This window comes from Schistocerca serialis, chromosome 6, assembly GCF_023864345.2.
Source record: "Schistocerca serialis cubense isolate TAMUIC-IGC-003099 chromosome 6, iqSchSeri2.2, whole genome shotgun sequence".
In the NCBI taxonomy this organism is placed as follows: domain Eukaryota; kingdom Metazoa; phylum Arthropoda; class Insecta; order Orthoptera; family Acrididae; genus Schistocerca; species Schistocerca serialis.
The window spans coordinates 573,639,978-573,663,248 of NC_064643.1; the positions used below are offsets into that span (position 1 = coordinate 573,639,978).

General features: G+C 43.1%; 1 protein-coding gene across 1 annotated transcript in view; it reads left to right on the forward strand.

Moving 5' to 3' along the window:
* Positions 1 to 4,021: 4,021 nt before the first annotated feature.
* LOC126484990 (uncharacterized) overlaps positions 4,022 to 23,271 on the forward strand; it is an 81,278-nt gene continuing 62,028 nt past the window's right edge. Inside the window, exon 1 of the mRNA XM_050108596.1 lies at positions 4,022 to 4,209. Within this exon, the coding sequence (XP_049964553.1) occupies positions 4,022 to 4,209 (188 nt within the window). The remainder of the gene's footprint in view (positions 4,210 to 23,271) is intronic.

Genomic DNA, 23,271 nt, shown 5'->3' on the forward strand with positions numbered 1-23,271 from the left:
CTGGGGCACTCCCCAGATGTGGCGATCGTATGTAGACAACAAATTAACCATAGCTGCACAACAACCACTTACACAGTCCTTAAATGTCAACTTTCATCAAGTAAAAACCCTACACTTGAATCAGAAAACATCTTCATTACCAAGAAAATAGTCACACGATACCTTGGAGTTAAGTGGAAGAAAAGCGTAACTACACACAACACATTCAGACACTCAAACCCAAAGCAAGCAACGGTAAGCACAAAACTGCCTGGATCTCCACAGACAACTACAAGCTCTGTTGTATGCGGTGAGGACATCTCACGACGCGATTGTCAGCAAGTGTTTAGCTGCACAGACTTCATTGTGCACGAAAGAGGCAAATCCCGTTACGTGCAGACAGGGGCATTACGCCAACCAGTACTTTGCTGCTAATCCTCGAAATCCACATAATAGATATTACTGTAATCTGCCGTGTAGCCAGTTACTGGTTACGCCAAGGCGATTTGACAAAACTTCAAAAAAATCATTAGCCGAAGCGTAACAACTAAGGTGAGCTCCTTAACTGGGACAATAGTAAAATTGGGCGAAGAGCCCACCAACTTTTTCCAAGCACACTGTTTTTAACTGTGACATCTATAATGAAGTTGGGAAACCAACAGACACTGACCGACAACTATACAAACTTCTGAGACTTTACAAATGAAGACATTAATTGACAATATTGCTAGCACCGATTAATAGCATGAATAAGATAAATTTTCCTGTATACATCAACTACAAAATCCCTTCCATCCTACATAGTGTCACGATATAAGTGTGAATGTGATTAACAAAATGCTAGCGAGTGCAGCTATTGTTGTGAATGCGAGTGTTGCGTTACAGAATGTGGATGTGTAACCAAGAGCACAGTGCAACACAAAGCTGACCCCACAGTACCTCATCACCCCAGTTAGAATGCATCCATTTCCACCTTGGCTACGATAACGAGGTGGTGTGCATCACATAGAGGTGCCTAACACATGACGTGTGATGCAGTACCGTAAACAATTCTGATGTCTTTCTTAGACCGCTTCGACACACAAAGAAGCGCCAAAGAAACTGGTATAAGCATGCGTATTAAAATACAGAGAGATATAAAGAGGCAGAATACGGCGCTGCGGTCAGCAACGCCTATATAAGACAAGTATCTGGAGCGGTTCTTACATCGCTTAGTGCTGTTAAAATGGCAGGTTATCAAGATTTAACTGAGTGTGAACGTGGTGTTACAGTAGGCGCACGAGAGATGGGACACAGGATCTCAGAGGTAGCGATGAAGTGGGATTTTCCCGCAGGATCGTTCTACGAGCGTACAGTGAATATTAAGAATCCGGTAAAACATCGTGTCTCCGACGTCGCTGCGTTTCTGACTAGTACTGATTCTTCTTTTTTAAGTTGCATTATCTCTACTTTTAGGTAGTACAGATGCACGTAGTCTCTCAACTAGTATTGTTGCCAATTCATAATACACTACTGGCCATTAAAATTGCTACACCCCAAAGATGACGTGCTACAGACGCGAAATTTAACCGACATGAGGAAGATGCTGTGATATGTAAATGATTAGCTTTCCAGAGTATCCACACAAGGTTGGCGCCGGTGACGACACCTACAACGTGCTGACATGAGGAAGGTTTCCAACCGATTTCTCATACACAAACAGCAGTTGACCGGCGTTGCCTGGTGAAACGTTGTTGTGATTCCTCGTGTAAGGAGGAGAAATGCGTACCATCACGTTTCCGACTTTGATAAAGATCGGATTGTAGCCTAACGTGATTGCGGTTTATGTTATCGCGACATTGCTGCTCGCGTTGATTGAGATCCAATGACTGATAGAATATGGAATCGGTGGGTTCAGGAGGGTAATACGGAACGCCGTACTGGATCCCAATCGGTTCGTATCACTAGCAGTCGATATGACAGGCGTCTTATCCGCATGGCTGTAACGGATCGTGCAACCACGCCTTGGTTCCTGGGTGAACAGATGGGGACGTTTGCAAGACAACAACCATCTGCACGACTAGTTCGACGACGTTTGCAGCAGCATGGACTATCAGCGCTGAGACCACGGCTGTGGTTACCCTTGACGCTGCATCACAGAGAGGAGCGCGCGCGATGGTGTACTCAACGACTAACCTGGGTGCACGAATGGCAAAACGTCATTTTTTCGGGTGAATCCAGGTTCTCTCTACAGCACAATGATGGTCGCATCCGTGTTTGGCAACATCGCGGTGAACGCACATTGGAAGCTCTAACAACCATACCACAACAAAGGTCAGCATTTAATAACGATTGTGGTGTTGCTCACGCTGCTAAATATTGCATTTTCGGGCAACAACAGTCATATTATGTGGCAGGTGTCATTAGAGCACAGTTAATAAAGTCATTTCATATAATAATCAAAAAACTAGACACTCATCTTTTTGTGTTCCCACGCTGGTCTCGTCATAAAATCATGGCTAAATCGTTGAAAATGTAGGTGGTTATGATTCCAAGCTCGGATGCAAAGAGGCCTAGGTTTTATCCTGCTAGATTCAAAAGTTTTGTAGATACGCTTCACAAAACATTCTTCAAGATTACACTCTTGCTGGACAATGGTGATGTAAAAAAATAATCAGCACTCCGAAATTAAGTTACACTTTCTTTTAATTGCAATATCACGTAAACACAAAACATCACTTCACCATACAAAACATACTTGAAAACATCATCCTCACAGTCACTGTTAAAGCTCACATTTTATAAGCGGACTACAATACGCGTCTTTCCTACATGACGTACAAGACTTGACTTTCTCAAAGTCCGACTCTCTAACAACTCAACAACTAACTATCGCTTACGCGCCCAAAAATCAGAGTTACAAGTACGTCAAAGATCATAGTGACAAAACAAAGAATACACATAAGAATAATATTATTGCAATATAAACATATCGATGTATCAAAAGTGAAATCAAATCTGAATATTGTCTCAGAAATATGTTAAGTAGTTAACAGAACTACAGTAGAATATTACTGGTATCGAGAGGTTCAGGTGAGGTATCATAATGGTTACGTAATTCAAGTACCATTACAAAGCGTGTATTCGTCATCGCCATACTGGCGTATCACCCGGCGTGATGGTATGGGTTGCCATTGGTTACACGTCTCGGTCACCTCTTGTTCGCACTGGTGGTACTTTGAACAGTGGACGTTACATTTCAGATATGTTTCGACCCGTGGCTCTACCTTTCATTCGATCCCTGCTAAACCCTACATTTCAGCAGGATAATGCACGACCGCATGTTGCAGGACCTGTACGGGCCACTCTAGATTCAGAAAATATTCGACTACTGCCCTGGCCAGCACATTTCCAGAAAACTTCTGGTCAGTGGTGGCCGAGCAACTGGCTCGTCACAATACGCCAGTCACTACTCTTGATGAACTGTGGTATCGTGTTGAATCCGCATGGGCCACTGTATCTGTACACGCCATCCAAGCTCTGTTTGACTCAATACCCAGGCGTATCAAGGCCGTTGTTACGGCCAGAAGTGGTTGTTCTGGTTACTGATTTCTCAGAATCTATGCACCGAAATTACGTGAAAATGTAATCACATGTCAGTTCTAGTATAATATATTTGTCCAGTGATACCCATTTGTCATCTTCATTTCTTCTTGGTGCAGCAATTTTAATGGCCAGTACTGTACATTAAAAATACGCATTCATTTTTCTTTTTACTTTTAATTAATCGTTATTAGCATCATTAATATCATCACTACTGCTATTGTTATTATTCGATGTCGAATGATATGGCTATTTACCCTGGTGTCATTGGCTTGTGTGGCACTGGTGCAGCTGGAGGACACTGCAGGCTGGTTTCTAAAGATTCGTCGGTAGAATGATCCTTTTACGCAAGCCGAAGGGAAGTTGGCTGAACTTGACGCTCACCGTTCAGCACCTGGCCGTACGCAGCAAATTTGTCCCGTAGTCCCCAACCCCGCATTCGGTTGTCGGCGTGGTGCGCATGCGCGGCTGGCAGACCGCAACGACAGATGCCGCTCGCGTCGCGGCCGCCTCGCCCGACGCCCAGGGCGCCGGCAGCGCCTGCAGAGCCGCGAGGGTCGCCATGGAGTGCGGAGGCGGCGGCGGCGGCGGCGCCGGAGGCGGCGGCGGGCGGCAGCAGCTGGTGGAGGGCGCGGCGCAGCGCCTGGAGCACATCGTGCGCGCCGCGGAGGCGTCGGTGGGCGCGGGCGACGTGGCGCGGCTGGCCGGCACCGCGCAGCTGGTCGGCGCCCGGGCGGGGGCCGGCGTCGCGGCGCTGCTGCTGCCTCTGGCCACGCTGCTCGTGCTGGTCGTGTCGGCGCTCTACTGCGCCCTCTGCTACACCAGCGGCGAGGTCGTGGCGCGCATCCAGGCCGTGGCCGAGGGCCACTGCGGAGACGTTGTAAGTAGCGCGCCTCCCAGTCAAAGTCTCGTAACTTCTGGTCGTTAAATTTTAGACTGGCAGAAACAGTTTCTTAAAAAAGGTATAAAGTGATATTTAAATGTTCCTACACATGTATCTAAGTAGTAGAAACCTAATTACCGAGAGAGATTAATTCACACACTTTCAACTCTTCGACGATGAAGTTGCTGCTTACTGTTGTCACACGGTTTCCACAGACGGAGAGTTACATGGTTTTCATTGCCTACCAAAAACTTGTTTGGCTTCTATTTGTGTCGTTTTGTTCATACAATATACTGCAAGCTATGACACCATGCATCATAAACGATTTTTTTTTTCGAAAGCCCGCAACTTTGTGAGCAGTATAAAATACTACATCATTTACATTTTTTCATACCTAATAAACGGCCGGCCGCGGTAGTCTAGCGGTTCTAGGCGCTCAGTCCGGAACCGCGCGACTGCTACGGTCGCAGGTTCGCATCCTGCCTCGGGCATAGATGTGTGTGATGTCGTTAGTTAAGTTTAAGTGGTTCTAAGTTCTAGGGGACTGTTGACCTCAGATGTTAAGTCCCATAGTGCTCAGAGCCATTTGAACCATTTTGAACCTAATAAATCACGTTATGTGATGTTCTCGTGTATCTTTTCTGTCTGTCTTTTCCTCTGTCGCATTTAAGGATCTTACAGTATTGTGCCTCATTTATCACATAAAAATTCACACATACGTGGTGCATCATTCACAGTGTTTATTTTCAACTTTGTATTATGTTATTACTTAGCGTTAATAAACACAGTGAATAATGCACTGTGTAGATATCAATCTCTGCCTAATAAAAGAGAGACACAACCTTCGACTACAGTATAATGCACGTACATGCACGTCGAATACAGATGTTATCTCCCAGAGCGCTTGAAAACGGGAATACATTCCTTAAACACGCTGCGCTACACGTGTAATTGTTACAGTATTTTATTTTTCAGGTCATAATGACAAAACAATTTTTTGCTCCTACCCCCTCGTAATAAACAGCTGATTTTGCCATGACTACTTAACCCATTAGAGTAGCTGAATGCTCGATTTCCGGTATTAATTATGTAATTAAATATTTATTTACCTTATATTTCAGTTTTTGCATGCAGAACTACACATCGCAGTTTAAGGTATAAATATTTTACACATTTAGTTAGTATCTTTCTTACACTGCTTTCTTCAAGTGGAATCATTAGTGTCACCCGCGTCAGACGTGTCTGTGGTCAGACATTCCATGAACCCATTTCCTGGAAATAAATATGTCATTTATCTGCATCTGAATCCCTTAAATATAGATACACATATAAACGTAAATGTTATTCTTTGTGATAAATGTGGCTGTATTTCAAAGAAAAATGTACCGTGACTTTCAATATGCAATCTTATTTTCTGGACACAACTGTCTAGATAGTTAAATATATGTTTTTGTTTGTAAAATCGTTTCGGCTGCTGACATTATCAGATGCAAAATTAGAGCTTGAAAAACTAGTTTTAGTATCAGTACTCATAAAATCTATCATATTGATACTGACTGCAACTTGCTTTACAAGTTCCAAGTTTCCATCTGTTGTTGGAAGGAGTTGGAACGACGTTAAAAATAAAAACATAATATGTAACTGCGGGCTCTTTCAGCAAATTTATTTCTTTTATTAATATTGAATATCAGATGTAAACGATAATCCTGAAATCTGTTGGCCTCTATACTTTCAGAGCCCAAGATTGTATTATAATTTATTTCACTTGTCTTAAAACTATTTCAAAGAGATTTTAAAATTTCCTTATTGTGGTTCTTTCTACATGTGTAGTGATGATTACATATTTCCATACAAGTAGTACAGCTTCACGAACTAACAGCAAAGCCGCACAATGTTCTAGATATTAATGAAATATTGAGAAACTGAGTCTTCAAAGGTCACACGCAACAGTAAGTACCTTGTGCAAACATGATTCAACCTGTAGTTTAATCAAACTATATTATGACTGTTTCCCAAAACCATTTGCCGATTATTTTTTAAGTTTAGGAATGTTCATCTAAAGTTTACTGTTTTCAACTTATTTCAGGCTGAATTAAACATGGAATATCAAGAAAAAAGGATGATTTCTGTTATGAATATTTTTTGTCATTGTACTCATACCAATAGAATTGTGTGCGGTTGTGTGTGTGTGTGTGTGTGTGTGTGTGTGTGTGTGTGTGTGTGGATGAGTGGGTGGTTGGTTTGATGGGTGAGTGGGCGGATGTATTTTTGACAGGCTTTGTTCGACCCATGTTGGACTCCATCAGAGATAGGTATAGTCCTATGTAAGTATGAAGGCTAGGAAATAAGCCCACCAAGCCATAAGCACGTTTAAAAAATATTTCCAGTCAGTGGAAATATTTACAACCGACTACGGAATTCCGTAAGACGAGCACACAGAGTTAAATAGCGCAACGTCAACATATCTCGCACCGCCGTCCTCCGATATGCTGACCAACGACGCTACGACTGAGTAGCAACTTCGCACGATACCCCATCACACCAGCCAAGTATCTGGACGAACTTTTAACCAACGGAGTAGCTTATATGCGTAGGCACAGGTCCCCCCAGGTCTTCGCATCCCTAGCTCATCTTAACACCACCCTTTAGACCAAGTAACTTCAGCCTTCCCACCATCCTCTCAGACTCATTGCTGTGATCAACGTTTTTGACCGTATGATCTCATCAGAGGAAGGTGAATATGATCTACATTCCCATGCAGTCATTGAAGTCTGTGAAGCACTTCGAATATATATATGATGGGACAGAACACTTCTTGTTTCCTTAAACAACGTAACTACCCGGCGAACGCCCGGACACTTGCATGATGTTGTCCACGACACCGAGCAGCATACATAGCACACGGCCGTTGGGCATTTTGATCACCATAGCCATACATCAACACGATACCGATCTTTTCCGCAGTTGGTAAACGGTCCATTTTAACACGGGTAATGTATCACGAAGCAAATACCGTCCGCACTGCCGGAATGTTACGTGATACCACGTAGTTATACGTTTGTGACTATTACAGCGCCACCCATCACAAAGCGAAAAAAGAGGCACAACTAAAACATTCATATTTCTTTACTGACTACACGAATATGTAATAAAATGGGGGTTCCGATTTAAAAAGACGCAGTTGATATCCGTCTGACCTATCGCAGCGCCATCTAGCGGGCCAACCGTAGCGCCCTCTGGTATCCCCCGTCAAGCTAGACGAGTTTTGTTCTTTGTAATATTTTCGTTTGATCCTTATTTCGTGAGATATTTGGCCCGGTCACTATCAATGGACCACCCTGTTCCCTAAGACGTGCTCACCCGTACAGTCACATCTTTTCCACCCACATTATTACTGCTGACCTAAACATCCCGAATCAATCCTCCTGCTAAACACCATATATGGCGTCTGTTTACTGAGTCCCTAAAGGACCCGTAGTTACATCCAAAAATATACTTGTTTTGACAGTGATTACAGCCCACATGTTATTTTAGGAGTTCCTAATTTCCTTGGATGCGAAGAGACCTGTTGTACCAGCTGCAATTGATCACCTGACAGTCCTGCTCACTATTCCATTCACAAAAACGGCCCTACAGCTACGTACAGCATCCCCTAGTTACTCCAAAACTTCCACAGCAGGAACGCTTACTAGGAAGCCACTAACATCTAGGTCTGAAGTCAATCCTTAATCTTCCATTATTCCAATGGTATCCCCCCTTGGCCTTTACTCTCTGTATGTGACATTGCTGGACCCCACATCCAAACAGGCCCCAACCAAATAAATCCATCCAATCCGCCCAACAATCGCTCTCGAGGACTTCATTCTCTGTCAATCCAGTCGCTTATACCACTTCTTTCCGAAAACTCGGCAAATATCGTGACACATCAGAAATATACAACATGGAAAGAAACCCGGAAGCAGCGCTAAACATGTATCAACCTCAGTACCATACTACCCATAAACTGATCCAGGTAATGAAAAGTTTTCGACCACCTTGCTGCCGGCCTTCTACCTGCACCCCACTCCTACACAACACCTACATCAGCATTTACATGTCAAACTTAGGTGCCTAGCGGAGGGTTCAATGAACAACTTTCAGACTAGCCCTGTGACTTTCCAGTCTCGGAAAGAGCGCGGGCAGAGCGCGAATCCATTAACCCTCTCCGTGCGAGTTATAATTTCTCTTGATCATTTCTTCCTACGAACGGTGCTGTCAACAAAATATTTTCGCATTCAGAGCAGAAAGTTGGTGCTTGGAATTTCGCGAAAAGGTCTCGCCGTAACGAAAAACGGCTTTGTTTTAATGATTGCCACCTCAACTCATGTGTCGTACCTGTCTCCTATTTCGCGATAATACAAAAGGAGATGCCCTTCTTTGAAGTTCTCTGACGGCTTCCGTTAATTCAGTTCCAGAAAAGGACGGAGACATAAGAGTTATTTCATAAAAAATCCTACACAGTTCCCAGTCGCAAGTGTATCATAAATAACTGAGAGAATGTTCTCATTCTTGTTTATAAATGCTTGTCATCTTCTATACTGTCATCATGTTTACAGGTTACTATCGCGAGCTTTGGAAAACATCCCAGCAAACACGCCAATGAGACCTTCACCTACCGATCAATCGTCCTCATCTCGTTGGTGACTAAGGTGTTCCTCTCTCGAAGTACTCACATACACCTAAACGAGAACGTAACTCGTGCCAGTGTGAATTCCACCCTAACTTCTCCTCTCACACTTCTGCACCTCATCCATCACTCCTCTCATTAGCTCAGTAGGCTAAGATCAACAAACCTTCTACCACTTACTCCAGAGAAAACCTACGACCATGTGTGCGAAGAGACCTGTTGTACCAGGTGCGATTGATCACCTGATAGTCCTGCTCACTGTTCAATTCACAAAAATGGCCCTACAGCTACGTACAGCATCCCGTAGTTACTCCAAAACTTACACAGCCGGAACGCTTACTAGAATCCACTAACATCCAGGTCTGAAGTCAATCCTTAATCTTCCAATATTCTTCCAATAACTCTTCAAGTTCCAGTGACTAATGTGTTCCTTACTGCAGACATTCTATCATAGTGTTCACATATCATGGCCATAAACAACAGCGCTGCGGTAGGGAACGCCTATATAAAACAATTGTTTGGCGCTGTTGTTAGATCGGTTACTGCTCCTGCAATGGCAGGTTATCAAGATTCAAGTGATTTTCGACGTGATGATGTAGTCACCGCACGAGCGATGGGGCACGCCATCGCCGAGGTACCGATGAAGTGGGATTTTCCTGTACGATCGTTTCACGAGTGTACCGTGAATATCAGGAATCCGGTAAAACATCAAATCTCCGATATAGATGCGGTCGGAAAAAGACCCCGCAAGAATGGGACCAAACGGACTGAAGAGAATAGATCGACGTGACAGAATTGCAACCATTCCGCGAATTGCTGCAGATTTCAATGCTGGGCCTTCAAGAAGTGTCAGCGTGCGAACATTCAACGAAACTTCATCGACATGAGCTTTCGGAGCCGAAGGCCCACTCGTGTACCCTTTATGACAGCACGACACAGAGCTTCACGCATCTCCTGGGTCCGTGAACATCGACGTTGGACTGCTCATGACTGGAAACATCTTGCCTTGTCGGAAGAGTCTCGTTTCAGATTTTATCGAACGGAAGGACGTGTACGGGTACGGAGACAACCTCATGAATCCATGGACCCTGCATGTCAGCGGGGGACTGTTCAAGCTGGTAGAGGCTCTGTAATGGTGTAGGGCGTGTGCAGGTTACGTGATATGGGACCCCCGATACGTCTAGATACGACTCTGACAGGTGACACGTACGTAAGTATCCTGTCTGATCACCTGCATCCATTCATGTCCATTGTGCATTCCGACGGACCTGGGCAATTCCAGCAGGACAATTTTTCACCCCACACATCCAGAATTGCAGAATTTCTACAGAATGGCTCCAGGAACACTCTTCTGATTTTAAACTGCTGTTCACCACGCTCCCCAGACATGATTATTATTGAGTATATATGGGACGCCTTACAACGTGCTGTTCAGAAGAGAGCTCCACCCCCTCGTACTCTTATGGATTTATGGTGTCAGTTCCCTACACCACTATTTCACACATAATTCGAGTCCATACCACGTCGTGTTGCGGCACTTCTGCGTGCTCGCGCGGGCCCTTCGCGATATAGGCAGGTATACCAATTTCTTTGGCTCTTCCGTGTATATATCTTCAAAAATTGGTTCAAATGGCTCTGAGCACTATGGGACGTAACATCTTAGGTCATCAGTCCCCTATAACTTAAAACTACTTAAACCTAACTAACCTAAGGACATCACACACATCCATGCCCGAGGCAGGATTCGAACCTGCGACCGTAGCAGTCCCGCGGTTCCGGACTGCAGCGCCTAGAACCGCACGGCCACCGCGGCCGGCTATATATCTTCCACTCTACTGCAGAAGTGCCCCAATCATATGACTTGTAGCCATACATATATCCGTAACTACACATTCATTGCACTGCTGACTTGATCAAGCAACCAGGTTTTTATTTCCTGAAGTATACCAGTAGCCGGCCGCTCTGGACGAGTGGTTCTTGGCACTTCAGTCCGGAACCGCGCTGCTGCTACGATCGCAGGTTCGGATCCTGCCTCGGGCATTGATGTGTGTGATGCCCTTAGGTTAGTTAGGTTTAAATAGTTCTAAGTCTAGGGTACTGATGACCTCAGATGTTGAGTCCCATAGTGCTTAGAGCCATTTTTGAAGTATACCAACAAAAACGCCTTCATAGCTGTCTAACCTACCCTCCGGAAATCCCGACGGTCCCGTGACCACAACATAGTCCTTGTGCAGCCTCTATACAAACCAGTCTAAAGCACTGGAAACCAATATACTTCGAGCAACAGGCAAATTTTCTTTCGATTACCTTTTTCTTAATAGTTTTGACAGTGCTATGCAATTAACTAAGACACTTTAATACCTTGCACTAACACTCGACTGTAAATTACCATGCAAACCCCAACGAATAATTGTCCAGTAGAAAACCGACAACAGACCAAATTACTAAATTATTAACAGGCCAATCACTGCATTCCTCCATCATGCTTCACGTCTGGAAAGCCTTCATAGCTTCCATCCCATACTACGACCTTGTAGCCTCGATATCAGCTCCACTCAAGTTCTAACAGAATTTGAAAATAATTGCATACAGGGTACTCGCTTCTCACTCACCATGGATACCTCTGTAAATACATCTAGCTAATTCGACTTCCATCAGCCTCAATCGTTCCCTTATAATTACCAATTTTAAACCTACACACTCCCCATATACTTAAACTTAACTCACGCCGTCTACGGACCACAAGTGCTCCATCGGTACTATCCGGCCGCCTGTCATTGTCAGCTGAGGATGCGGATAGGAGGGGCGTTTGGTCAGCACACCGCTCTCCCGACCATTATGATGGTTTTCGTTGACCGGAGCCGCTACTGTTCGGTCGAGTAGCTCCTCAGTTGGCACCACGAGGCTAAGTGCACCCCCAAAAATGGCAGCAGCGCATGGCGGTCAGGATGGTCACCCATCCACGTGACGGCCACGCCCGACTACGCGTAACTTCGGTGATCTGACGGGAACTGGTGTATCCACTGCCAGGGCCAATTAGTATCTTGCAGAACTATTGTATTTCAGGATCCCAACTTATGTGACCACTGTCCACCGCCAGACTGAATGCCTCATGGGGCGCGCTGCAGGCAAGTACACTGTAAGAAACGTATACAAGGTGATTTTGTTATTTTTTCTAAATGAACACACAATGGAAGTGAGGATACTCTGCCTGTACTAGAGTTTTAGCAGCACCCAACAGAGCAGTAATACTGTCCACGAGGGCAGAGCGCTCGCACGTCGCTACTGCGGAGCCGACCCACTCTGGTGCGGACGCCAGTCGTGTAGCGCAGCGCTGGGAGACGATGGGTTGCTAGAACACCCAACAGGATGTTTACTGTTAAGAAAATCTACGGGCTGTACGAAGTATATTTCTTTCCAGTGCTTTAGACTGGTTTATATAGAGGCTGGACAAGGACTAGTTTATTTTGTTGTCACGGGACCGTCGGGATTTCCGGAGGGTATGTTAGACAGCTATGAAGGCGTTGTTATTGGTATACTTCAGGAAATAAAATGGTTGGACACGTCATCAGTATAATGAATGTGTAGCTGTGGCAATGGATGGGCGGCCTCACGCCCCTTATACCAGTAGACTTCACTTGGATGAAACTGCTCTTTTTACCTGTGCTAGTGTCCGCCCCCGATAGCTGAGTGGTCAGCGCGACAGAATGTCAATCCTAAGGGTCCGGGTTCGATTACCGGCTGGGTTGGAGATTAAATCTCCGCTCAGGGACTGGGTGTTGTGTTGTCCTAATCCTCATCATTTCATCCCCATCGATGCGCAAGTCACCGAAGTGGCGTCAAATCGAAAGACTTGCACCCGGCGAACGGTCTACCCGACGGGAGGCCCTAGTCACACGACATTTTTATTACCTGTGCTACTGTTCTTTTCGTGTTCTCCTTGTTTCATTCGTCATGGGCTATCTTATTGTTTCATCTCTGTTCTTGTACCGTATACTTTTTATATTGCGTGGTCTTTCCCTATAGTTTACTCCTACTTTAGTCAGCATTTCAAACATTTTGCACCATTTTACATTGTCGAACGCTTTTTCCAGTTCGACAAGTTCTGTGACTGTCTTCCTTTCATTATCGAGCGGAATGTCTGGTCTGCTCCTCAAGTGGTTTTACATTTTCTAAGGCCGAACTGATTGTCAACCAACAGACCTTCAAAAAAATGGTTCAAATGGCTCTGAGCAGTATGGGACTTAACATCTGAGGTCATAAGTCCCCTAGAACTTAGAACTACTTAAACCTAACTAACCTAAGGACATCACACACATCCATGCCCGAGGCAGGATTCGAACCTGCGACTGTTGCGGTCGTACGGTTCCAGACTGAAGCGCCTAGAACCGCTCGGCCACACCGGCCGGCAACAGACCTTCAATTTCACCTTTTATTCTTCTGCATATTATTCTTGTCAACACCGCGAGTCCATGAGCTGATAAGCTGATTGTGCGGTAGTTCGCATACTTATCAGTTCTGGATGTCTTCGGCACTGAATGGATAATATTTTTCCGAAAGGCTGATGGTGTAGCGCCAGGTTCATAGACTTTGGTTGCTACGTCCACCAACAATTTCAGAAATTCCGATGGAATGTTATCTTTCCTGTCAGCATGAATGATTTTAAGGCTTCCAAAGCTCTTCTTAATTTTGACTCTATTACTGAATTTCCTTTACCTCCCACATGGACTCGAATTTCTTCTTCTGTCACGTCATCAGACAATTCATTCCCCTCATAAAGGCCTTCAATGTACTCTTACTACTATCCGCTCTCTCGTCTGCATTTAGCATAAAATTCCCACTGTAGTTTCAATGGTGCTTTTAATTTCGCCGAAGAATGTTTGTCGAGCTAATTTCTCTGACTCTCATTTCTTTTTCTATTTCTTCACATTTTTCCTGCAGCGTTTTCGCCATCACTTCTCTTAATATCCCATTTATTTTGTTCCTAAGTGAATTTATTGCTGTATTCTTATCTCATTCTGAACATTTTTGTGCTTACCTCTTTCGTGAATCAACTCTTCTTCTGTAACCCAAGGTTTCTTTGCATTTACCTTCGTTATACCCATGTTTTCCTTTTCAACATCTGTGATAGCTCTTTTTAGAGATGTCCAGTGCTCTTTAAGTGAACTGCTTACTGAGCATTCATTATCGCAGTACGTACATTAAAAGCATCGTACACTTGCTGAGTATTTCAGTATCGCACTTACTTGCACGCTGATTCTTCCTAACGACTGCCTTCAGTCTGCTCTTTATAAATATCAAATTGGGATTTGAGTATGTATGTGCTCCTGGTGACGTCTTACTATCCAATACCTGATTTCGAAATCTCTGACCAGCTGATATCCAGCTGATACCTTCCTGCATCTCCAGCATTTCTCCACGTATTCCTCCTCCTCTTGTGATTCTTGAACAGCGTGTTCGCTGTTACTAGCTGAAGTTTATTGCAGAACTAAGTAGTTAAGGTATCTCGGCCAATGTTACCGATAACCAGGCCCTACACTCGCTATTCTTAGTGACATGTAGATTAGTCTGATTGCCGTCAAACATTTGGCTAAAGGTGTCAGAGACCTAATTGTCCGATCCCTCTACATGTTACACTGAAAAGCGAAAGGAATAAAAGCTGACAGCCCAATGCACTATCGCTCCAGTTTTCTGTGGTCTGGGAAGCACTCTGATTATGGCATGGTTGTCAGTTTCCCGGAAAAATTACTGATGTTCTGGATAAAGTTTGAATTTGACCAAGGCAGCAAGGACAGCTAAAGATTCTAATTTACAAACTGCACTACTCATGAAGAATAATAACTGCAGTTCCAAAATTGGAGACATCGGGTGAAACTCTAAAGGACCGTCGAAAATTTGGGATCGCCAAGACAGGGTCACTACTTAAGGCAAGTTTGAGAGCAAGAAACGCCGCGTGGTGACTGACAGTCCATTGAAAGACGTGCACCTTATGGCACATTTGATTTAAGGGGGCCTCTAATTGGGCGAATTTGGGCATGAATTTTCTAAGGAAACTTATAACACCGATAAATCGAGCTATACATTTCTTATACCTAAATGCAGGGAAAATCTGGACAGCTTTAGTACCCCCCTGGTCGGCCTTCACAATGAAGGCAGAAAAAATTGTGCTAAAAAGAAAATTTCCTGACGGGTGTGATCGACTTTAGATGGATTAACCAACAAGTCTGGTTTACGTAAATCAACTAAAAATTACCTAAAATGTTCCAAATGATCCTGAAATGCCTTGATATTCATATATATCACTACTACATCCAAATAACTATAAATACACTCAAACTTAAGATCGTCAAAAACGGAGTACAATAAACGTGAAAGAACTGCTTCACCAGTAAATGACACGAATGGTACATAATTTATTTCAAATAACTTCCATTCTGTAGAAAAACTGTAAAATGTTGAGACTGTTCTCCTTAGGATATCTGATGAGAGACTTGTTTAGGGTCTAGCACAGTAAAATAACAGGCACCCGTAAACCACGTGAAACAATTACATAAATGAGGCCGAGAAATTAACTGCAAAATCACCTTCGACACTAAGGGCACGGTAATCCGCAACCAGCTTATAACCTGCGTCATTTCCCTAGAGTCGTTTCCCTAGAGGCTGATGGCGTAATAACACCACTAGGAAGTAGCTTGTAAATAATACGGCACACCTCCATCTTTGGATGGAATAGCCGATATGAGGCTTGGCAACTGATATTCTGTCATTCAACTGTATTTGATATTGAACCTTATCGTAACGCCCAGCATGTCTGTCAGCACATGGATACTACTTAAGCCTCCTAAAAGGTTGTTTGCCCTCACCCTCCTCCAACCCAGCAACATCAAATTCAAGAGAATTACTAGAGGTCTTATTAACTCCTTAGGTACAACTATGATCGCATAATCAAAAAATGTTCAAATGTGTGTGAATTCTTAAGGGACCAAACTGCTGAGGTCATCGGTCCTTAAACCTACACACCACTTAACCTAACTTAAAGTAACTTACGCCAAGGACAACACACACACCCATGCCCGAGGGAGGACTCGAGCCTCCGACGTGGGGAGCCTCCCCGACCACGACAAGACGCCCTAGAGCGCTCGGCTACCTCACGCGGCGTACATATAATCGGTAAGTCTTACCTGGCTCATATTTAGAAGAGGCTGCCTCTTGGAATATACAAGAACCGAAATAGTCTTCTCAATAAAGTCACAACTTTACAAAAGATTAGTAGACAAGCCTCTGGGAACCACCATTACAGGCCATGACAACCCCTAAATTCTCACCCTATTGTACACAAGGCCGACTAACGGCGGTACCAGTATGTTGATGGCGCGGCACTGTTCACTGACCGGTTACATCAGAGAAAACGTACAGCTGTTGTCGTATTCGAGATACCAATTACAATCGAGGATTAAAGCACTGCTGCCCGAATATAAAATTAATATCTGTTCAGCAGGAACCCGCCCCTGCGCTGGGGTGAATCTCTTTGAGATCACCAGCTCCGAAATCTCTCTTGTCGAGTGGACAATCTAGATCAAAGCGCCCAGTCTTCACGCAGTGATAGCGACTTGCATTGGGTAGGGTCATTCCCTCTTATTGTTTGCGAACCCACGAGCCTGAAATAAAGACTCGTTAACCTGATTCCTAGCGTCAAGTTTTTCATTATCAGAGCAAATGTCTTCTAAACTTGTGGCGACTTTGCTGAAGTCAGCATGAATACAGGTTTCCTCTATAAACAATACAAGTGAACGATCTTCAGGTAGCAATCCCTCCAAAATGGATTCAGAGCTTTTGCTTCAGGAAGCTTTAAGCTTAACGCCGAAACGTCAGTTCGAATTTTCTCGATGTACTGCACAAGAATTTTATCGCTAGTCTGTATCTGAAAAGTAAGATTGATTAGCTAGGTCGTTCCTGAATCGAATTAGTAAATTTTTTAGGACAACAACTTTCTGTAAATTGTTCAGCGTATCCCAATTACATAGAACTGCGGCAATCGCACTACTCAAGCCATCTCAGATATATCATCTGAATAACTACTGGACAGGCAATCTTAAGAATTTTCGCAAGATGTTATAATTGAACGTAGAACCACAAGAACTTAAAAGTGTCTTGACAATCCTCAATAGACAAACAAAGAATGCTCTAAAGCATGGGCAGAATGGGGTTAGCTAACATTGATTTGTTGAGATATTTCACCACCACTATCCCTCGAAACCCTGTCTATCATCCTTTGATTTGGCTCTGAGCACTATGGGACTTAACATCTATGGTCATCAGTCCCCTAGAACTTAGAACTACTTAAACCTAACTAACCTAAGGACATCACACAACACCCAGTCATCACGAGGCAGAGAAAATCCCTAACCCCGCCGGGAATCGAACCCGGGAACCCGGGCGCGGGAAGCGAGAACGCTACCGCACGACCACGAGCTGCGGACATCCTTTGATTTCCTAGTTCATTCATAGAGGAGGATTTCTCCTTATTAACAAACAATATGCCCTTCCATTCGAATACACGGCATCTAATTAGCAACTGCATGACTCTATTGTGTAATTTTTCAATTACAGAGATCTACTCCTTATTCACATTCACAGACTTTAAGCCCTGGACTGTTACACAAGTGATTAACTTCAAACTGCATATTGTAAATTTATACCGTGAGTTTGGCAGAACAAAACTCACCAATATTGGCCACAGTGACTTTTAGGAGATAACCAAAGCCCCGCATAGCTTCACGCAGACCTTAGTGATGCTGCGTTCTTCAAGCTGGCCGTATGTTTTCTCAACATACTGGAGTTCCTCCTTTAAAAAAATACTAAATTCGCAGTATGACTTTGTTGTTTGTCTGATAACAGTGCACCTATGTCAAACCTAAAAGTGTAGTTGCTGCTTACAACAAATCTCAGTTCCTAAGCTTCAACAACTGATCTTATAAACAATCGTTTTTATATACGTTTTTAGCCTGCAATCAGATAAGTACACTCTGCTACCACTGAAAGGTAGAGAGGGAGGTATTACGAGTGGGAATTGCCAGGCCAAGAAAATAATGGTCCAATATAAAATCACTTTATTTCCTCAGGCCGTTATTGCACTAACAATGTAAAATGCATTAATTAGTTGCCAAAATGCTTACACTGAAAAATAACAAAACAAACTGTATGTCAAACAGACACCAAATTCTTTTTACAACAGGCTGCGCCCAGACCTTGCAACTAGCAGTGGATGTGCAGTCCACTTGGCTCTCTCATTAAGTTCACACAATAACTAGCTATAATATAGCATTCAGCAAACATCTTATTAAAGCCTAGCAATAACAAGCTCCCACCATGGGATATACAGGGTCAGCACCATCAAGAATGTTTAATCCCCAAAAGTATCCGAAGTCGGAAAATTTTAGAATATTAACAGGACAATTACCCATTAGAACAAACAACAGAAATTAAAAATGTTAATAAAACTATGAATCGTAACTAATAAAATCAGTAAAATGACTAAGCTGCAGAAAACGCAGCAGAAATTAAGCCATGTTACACATCTGTGAGTGTGGAAGCACCTGTTGACAAGCTGGTCGGTCCACGCAGTTGCCAGAACGAGTGGGCCAACTTCAGTCATGGTGTGGCCATGGCCACGTCCAAACACGGTAGGTCTTTTATGTCATCCCAACACGACTCCATGTCGACACATTTCACTTTACTGATTCCATACACCAACTGCCACAGCACGTCAGCGGTGTTGAACCACACGACCTTCCGGTACCAATCACAGATACAGGCTTCCATAGCCAGCGTCTTCCTTAACCTAAACTTCCAGGCTAAAAGGCCGTGGTCGAACAGTAGAAATCCTTCTTCCTCCTGATGTTTCGTTGTCAACTGCGGGCATCTTCTGAGGTGACCTAAAGTTACCAGTTACACACAATCCACAGCGCTGAAAACCAATTAGCCCCATATTCTAGGAAAGTGACTAACATTTTTTTCGGTGTAATATCACGGTAGGAAAAACAATAGCTTGTCACTGTCCGTGTACCCGCGAGTAATCGTCTACCAGGTAGGAACGTCCCTCGTGGGAACAATCGATAACATTATTTACAATTACCAGTAGATCTTCTTTCAAATGGCTCTAAGCTCTATGGGACATAAATCTGAGGCCATCAGTCCCCTAGACTGAGAACTATGTAAACCTAACTAACCTAAAACTAACCTAAGGACATCACATACATCCACGCCCGAGGCAGGATTCTAACCTGCGACCGTAGCAGCCTCTTGATTCCGGACTGAAGCGCCTAGAACCGCTCGGCCACGTAGTCCGGCAGATCTTCTTTAGCTGTAGCTGTACATACGGGTAACGGGAGAGCGGGCTGGGGGGGGGGGGGGGGCACTATGATAGTATTGGCAGTTCGATTATCAACGACTATCACACCACAGTGACTGTGTAATTCAACAGCTGAAACCAATGTACAAACTTATATGTCATGTAACTTGTATGCTACAGCTAGTGAGCCTGAAAACGTTAGTATTAACAGGATGTGTAGGATATTTCTACAAATATAAACGCAATAATTTCTCACTAGAGTACCGAAAAAGAAATAGTTGTATAAACAAAACTCAAACGAAAGCAAAATAAGGTCGACCACGAAGTTCCAGAAGGAAGTCTCATAAAACAACAACGGGGATAAGAATGTAGTGCAGTGAACAATCTACAAGGTGACCCAAAAGCCCGTTAAGATTTGAAAATTTTCTGCTTCACGAATTAATGTATGTACAGAGCAAACAACCGACACACGTTCGTGAAATGACATGGGGTTTTATTGAAAGCGAAAAGGAGTGCAGAAACTTTTCAAGGGATAGCGCTGGACAGTAACACTGCAGTATGCCACATGTGAAACGTGCACAAAATGAGCTGTAGTTAGGGCCTGGCTGATAGATAACCAGCTGGAAGGTACGACTTTTATGCAGGATGGCGCTCCACCCCACATTGCCACACGTCTGAATGAGCTCTTCCTCACATCGTTTTATGTGGATCGCGTGCTGTGTCGTCACGTCCGTCATGCTAGGGCTCCAAAGTCTCCAGACCTCAGTCCGTGCGACTGTTGGTTGTGTGGTTACGTGAAGTCGCAAGTCTACTGTGATCGTCCGACTTTTATTAGGGATGCTAAAGGATAATATCCGATGGCAATTTCTCAGCATTACTACTGACGTGCTGTACACCGATATTCACAGCATTCTCTCTCGAAGGCAGGCACCGTTGATGAATGACGGCCGACATGTTCAGCATTTGTTATAAAGAACACGGTCTTTGCTAAAAATCAATTGTTGTGCTAATTATTGCTTTTGTACCGTAAAAACCTTCATCTGTTGGTCGTTTTGTGCAGCTTTTGGTTTCAGTAAAAACTCGTGTCATTTCAAGCATGTGTGTCTATTTTTACTTCTCTACCAACAATATTCCGTGAAGTATTATAACACTAACGGGCCGTGAAACACGCTAATGTTACACTCCGAGAGGATTTCAACGTTAGACTGTGCGTCTGTCTAATGGAAAAGGGTATCGGGCTATAATTTACAATTTTGTGACGTTAACAGTAAAACCAAACGGGCCATAACATTGAGAGTTAACAGAAGTGGTAAAATTATAAATGAATTAAAAAATGAACGGTCGCCAGCCTAATTAGGCACATTAATTTCGAAATACATATTTGAGAAAATTGGATATTGGTCATTTCGAATAGTAAACAGGATACAAACTGACAGTGCACTCAGCACTGTGTGTAGAAGCAGTTACCAATAATACACACATCAGTAAATTACGAGGATCAAAAGGGCACTGAGCTCATACTAATGACGGCCACAATCAATAGCATTACTTAAACAAAGTACTGAAGCATCACTGCATGAAATGCACAACTAATTTTGGACATGAGTGGCTTCTGTCTTCACTGACATGAATAACACAAACAAAGATGAATAACATCTTAAATACACCGTTTAAGCTCCTCTGCATATAGCAGTTTTCCTTGGTAACAGTAACAGTTCATTTTTTTCTTAATAGGAGGAAAATATGATGGGAACTCATAAACTAGTATAGTTTCACTAGCCAAGGTTCTTTGATTATTGCAGAAGTAAAAACTCATAAACTAGTATAGTTTCACTAGCCAAGGTTCTTTGATTATTGCAGAAGTAAAAACTATCTCTAAAAGCTAATCATTCACTTAAATTACTTTGCAAGATAATAAAATGCAACACTGGGCTTAGTTAACTTCGAAAGGAACCAGTCATGATGGGTACCAAAACTACACTACGTTTGAAAATGTACATAATTTTTCTTCTAATAGTACTACCGCAAATCGGTTCCTTAAAGATTTATATGTACTTGCACTTTTAACCACTTGTGAAGCAGGCATTCTTGGAAATAATATCTACACAATCTTTCACTGTAATTCTACAAAACTATATTTTATAATAAACTAAGAATATTATAGCAGCCGGACGGTGTGGCCGAGCGGTTCTAGGGGCTTCAGTCTGGAATCGCGTGATCGGTACGGTCGCAGGTTCGAATCCTGCCTCGGGCATGAATGTCTGTGATGTCCTTAGGTTAGTTAGGTTTAAGTAGTTCTAAGTTCTAGGGGACCGATGGCCTCAGATGTCCCATCGTGCGCAGAGCCATTTGAACCATATTTTTTTCAATTCAAAAGCCTATCCATCTTCACTTTTATAGTTTAAGCTTTTAAATAACTAAGGTTTTCGCTTCCCCATTGATTGATCTTTAAATTTTTGTACTTAAACTTCCTATCTTAACAATCTCACTTGGAGTAATCCATAAACAAAGCATCCAAATTTCACTCTTACTTTAACTTTTGCAGCTCCTTTTACTTTAGACAAAAAATCACTTTTAAACACATTAATGCCAGAATTGTTCATTTAAATCATGATACTCGGTTTTAGTAGCAATTACGTAAGGACCCTGAGAAAGTTCGTGATCAGGATTGAAGTTTTGGTTTCGAACACGAATTGACGTTTTATGTGCTTACTATTGAAACAACACAGAAATTAACTGATGCATGCCAATAAACATTACGTAACTGAATGTAAGAAGTCTGTGAAGCAGTGGCAAAGATTAGTGGCAGGCGAAATGATAACTCTACTCACGACTCTTGATGTGCGAATGCTCTATAAAATCTCTTCTTGGTGTCGGATTTTCAACATATTGGAGTCATTCCATTATTCCGTGAATATGAAATAATAGCCAGATATCCGAGGCAACTCCCTTCTAAAGCAGCTTCAAATTGCCTCTCTCAGCATCGTCGAGGTGTATCGTACTAAGGCTACCCACATACTGCGTACCGTTCACACAAAGGAGCCACTCAATTCGACCGCCAAACCCACCTTTCACATCACACCATGCCCCTTTCGTTGCGGAGGGACTTCCCTACAACGTTTACATGTTACAGATACAGGTTCCCTAAGAATTAACCAGCTTTTAACAAACATACTTCTTCCATAACCATATTCATATTATAGCAATTTAAAATTTCAACAAATTCTTTTATTTTTTTCTTATATACATTACAAAACTCTAATTTCTTGCCATACATAAAGGAGTTCAAACAACGCATAATGCACTCTTCTTAAACTGCAAATACACAGTTACTTAAAATAAACTTACTCTTAATCGATATAAGTGTTACAGTATTAAATGCTCATGTTCACGGACTTTAAGCTCACCCCGAAGTGGCCGTGCGGTTAAAGGCGCTGCAGTCTGGAACCGCAAGACCGCTACGGGCGCAGGTTCGAATCCTGCCTCGGGCATGGATGTTTGTGATGTCCTTAGGTTAGTTAGGTTTAACTAGTTCTAAGTTCTAGGGGACTAATAACCTCAGCAGTTGAGTCCCATAGTGCTCAGAGCCATTTGAACCATTTTTTAAGCTCACCCTATACATCTACATTGATACGACTACTCTGTAACCCACACTTTTTTTCTATCGCTCCACCCACGAAAACGATGTGGCAAACATGAACATCTAAATCTTTCAGTACGAGCTCTGCTTTCTCTTATTTCATTGTGATGATCATTTCTTCTTTGCAGGATGACAACAATAAAATATTTTTGTACTCAGAGGAGGAAGTT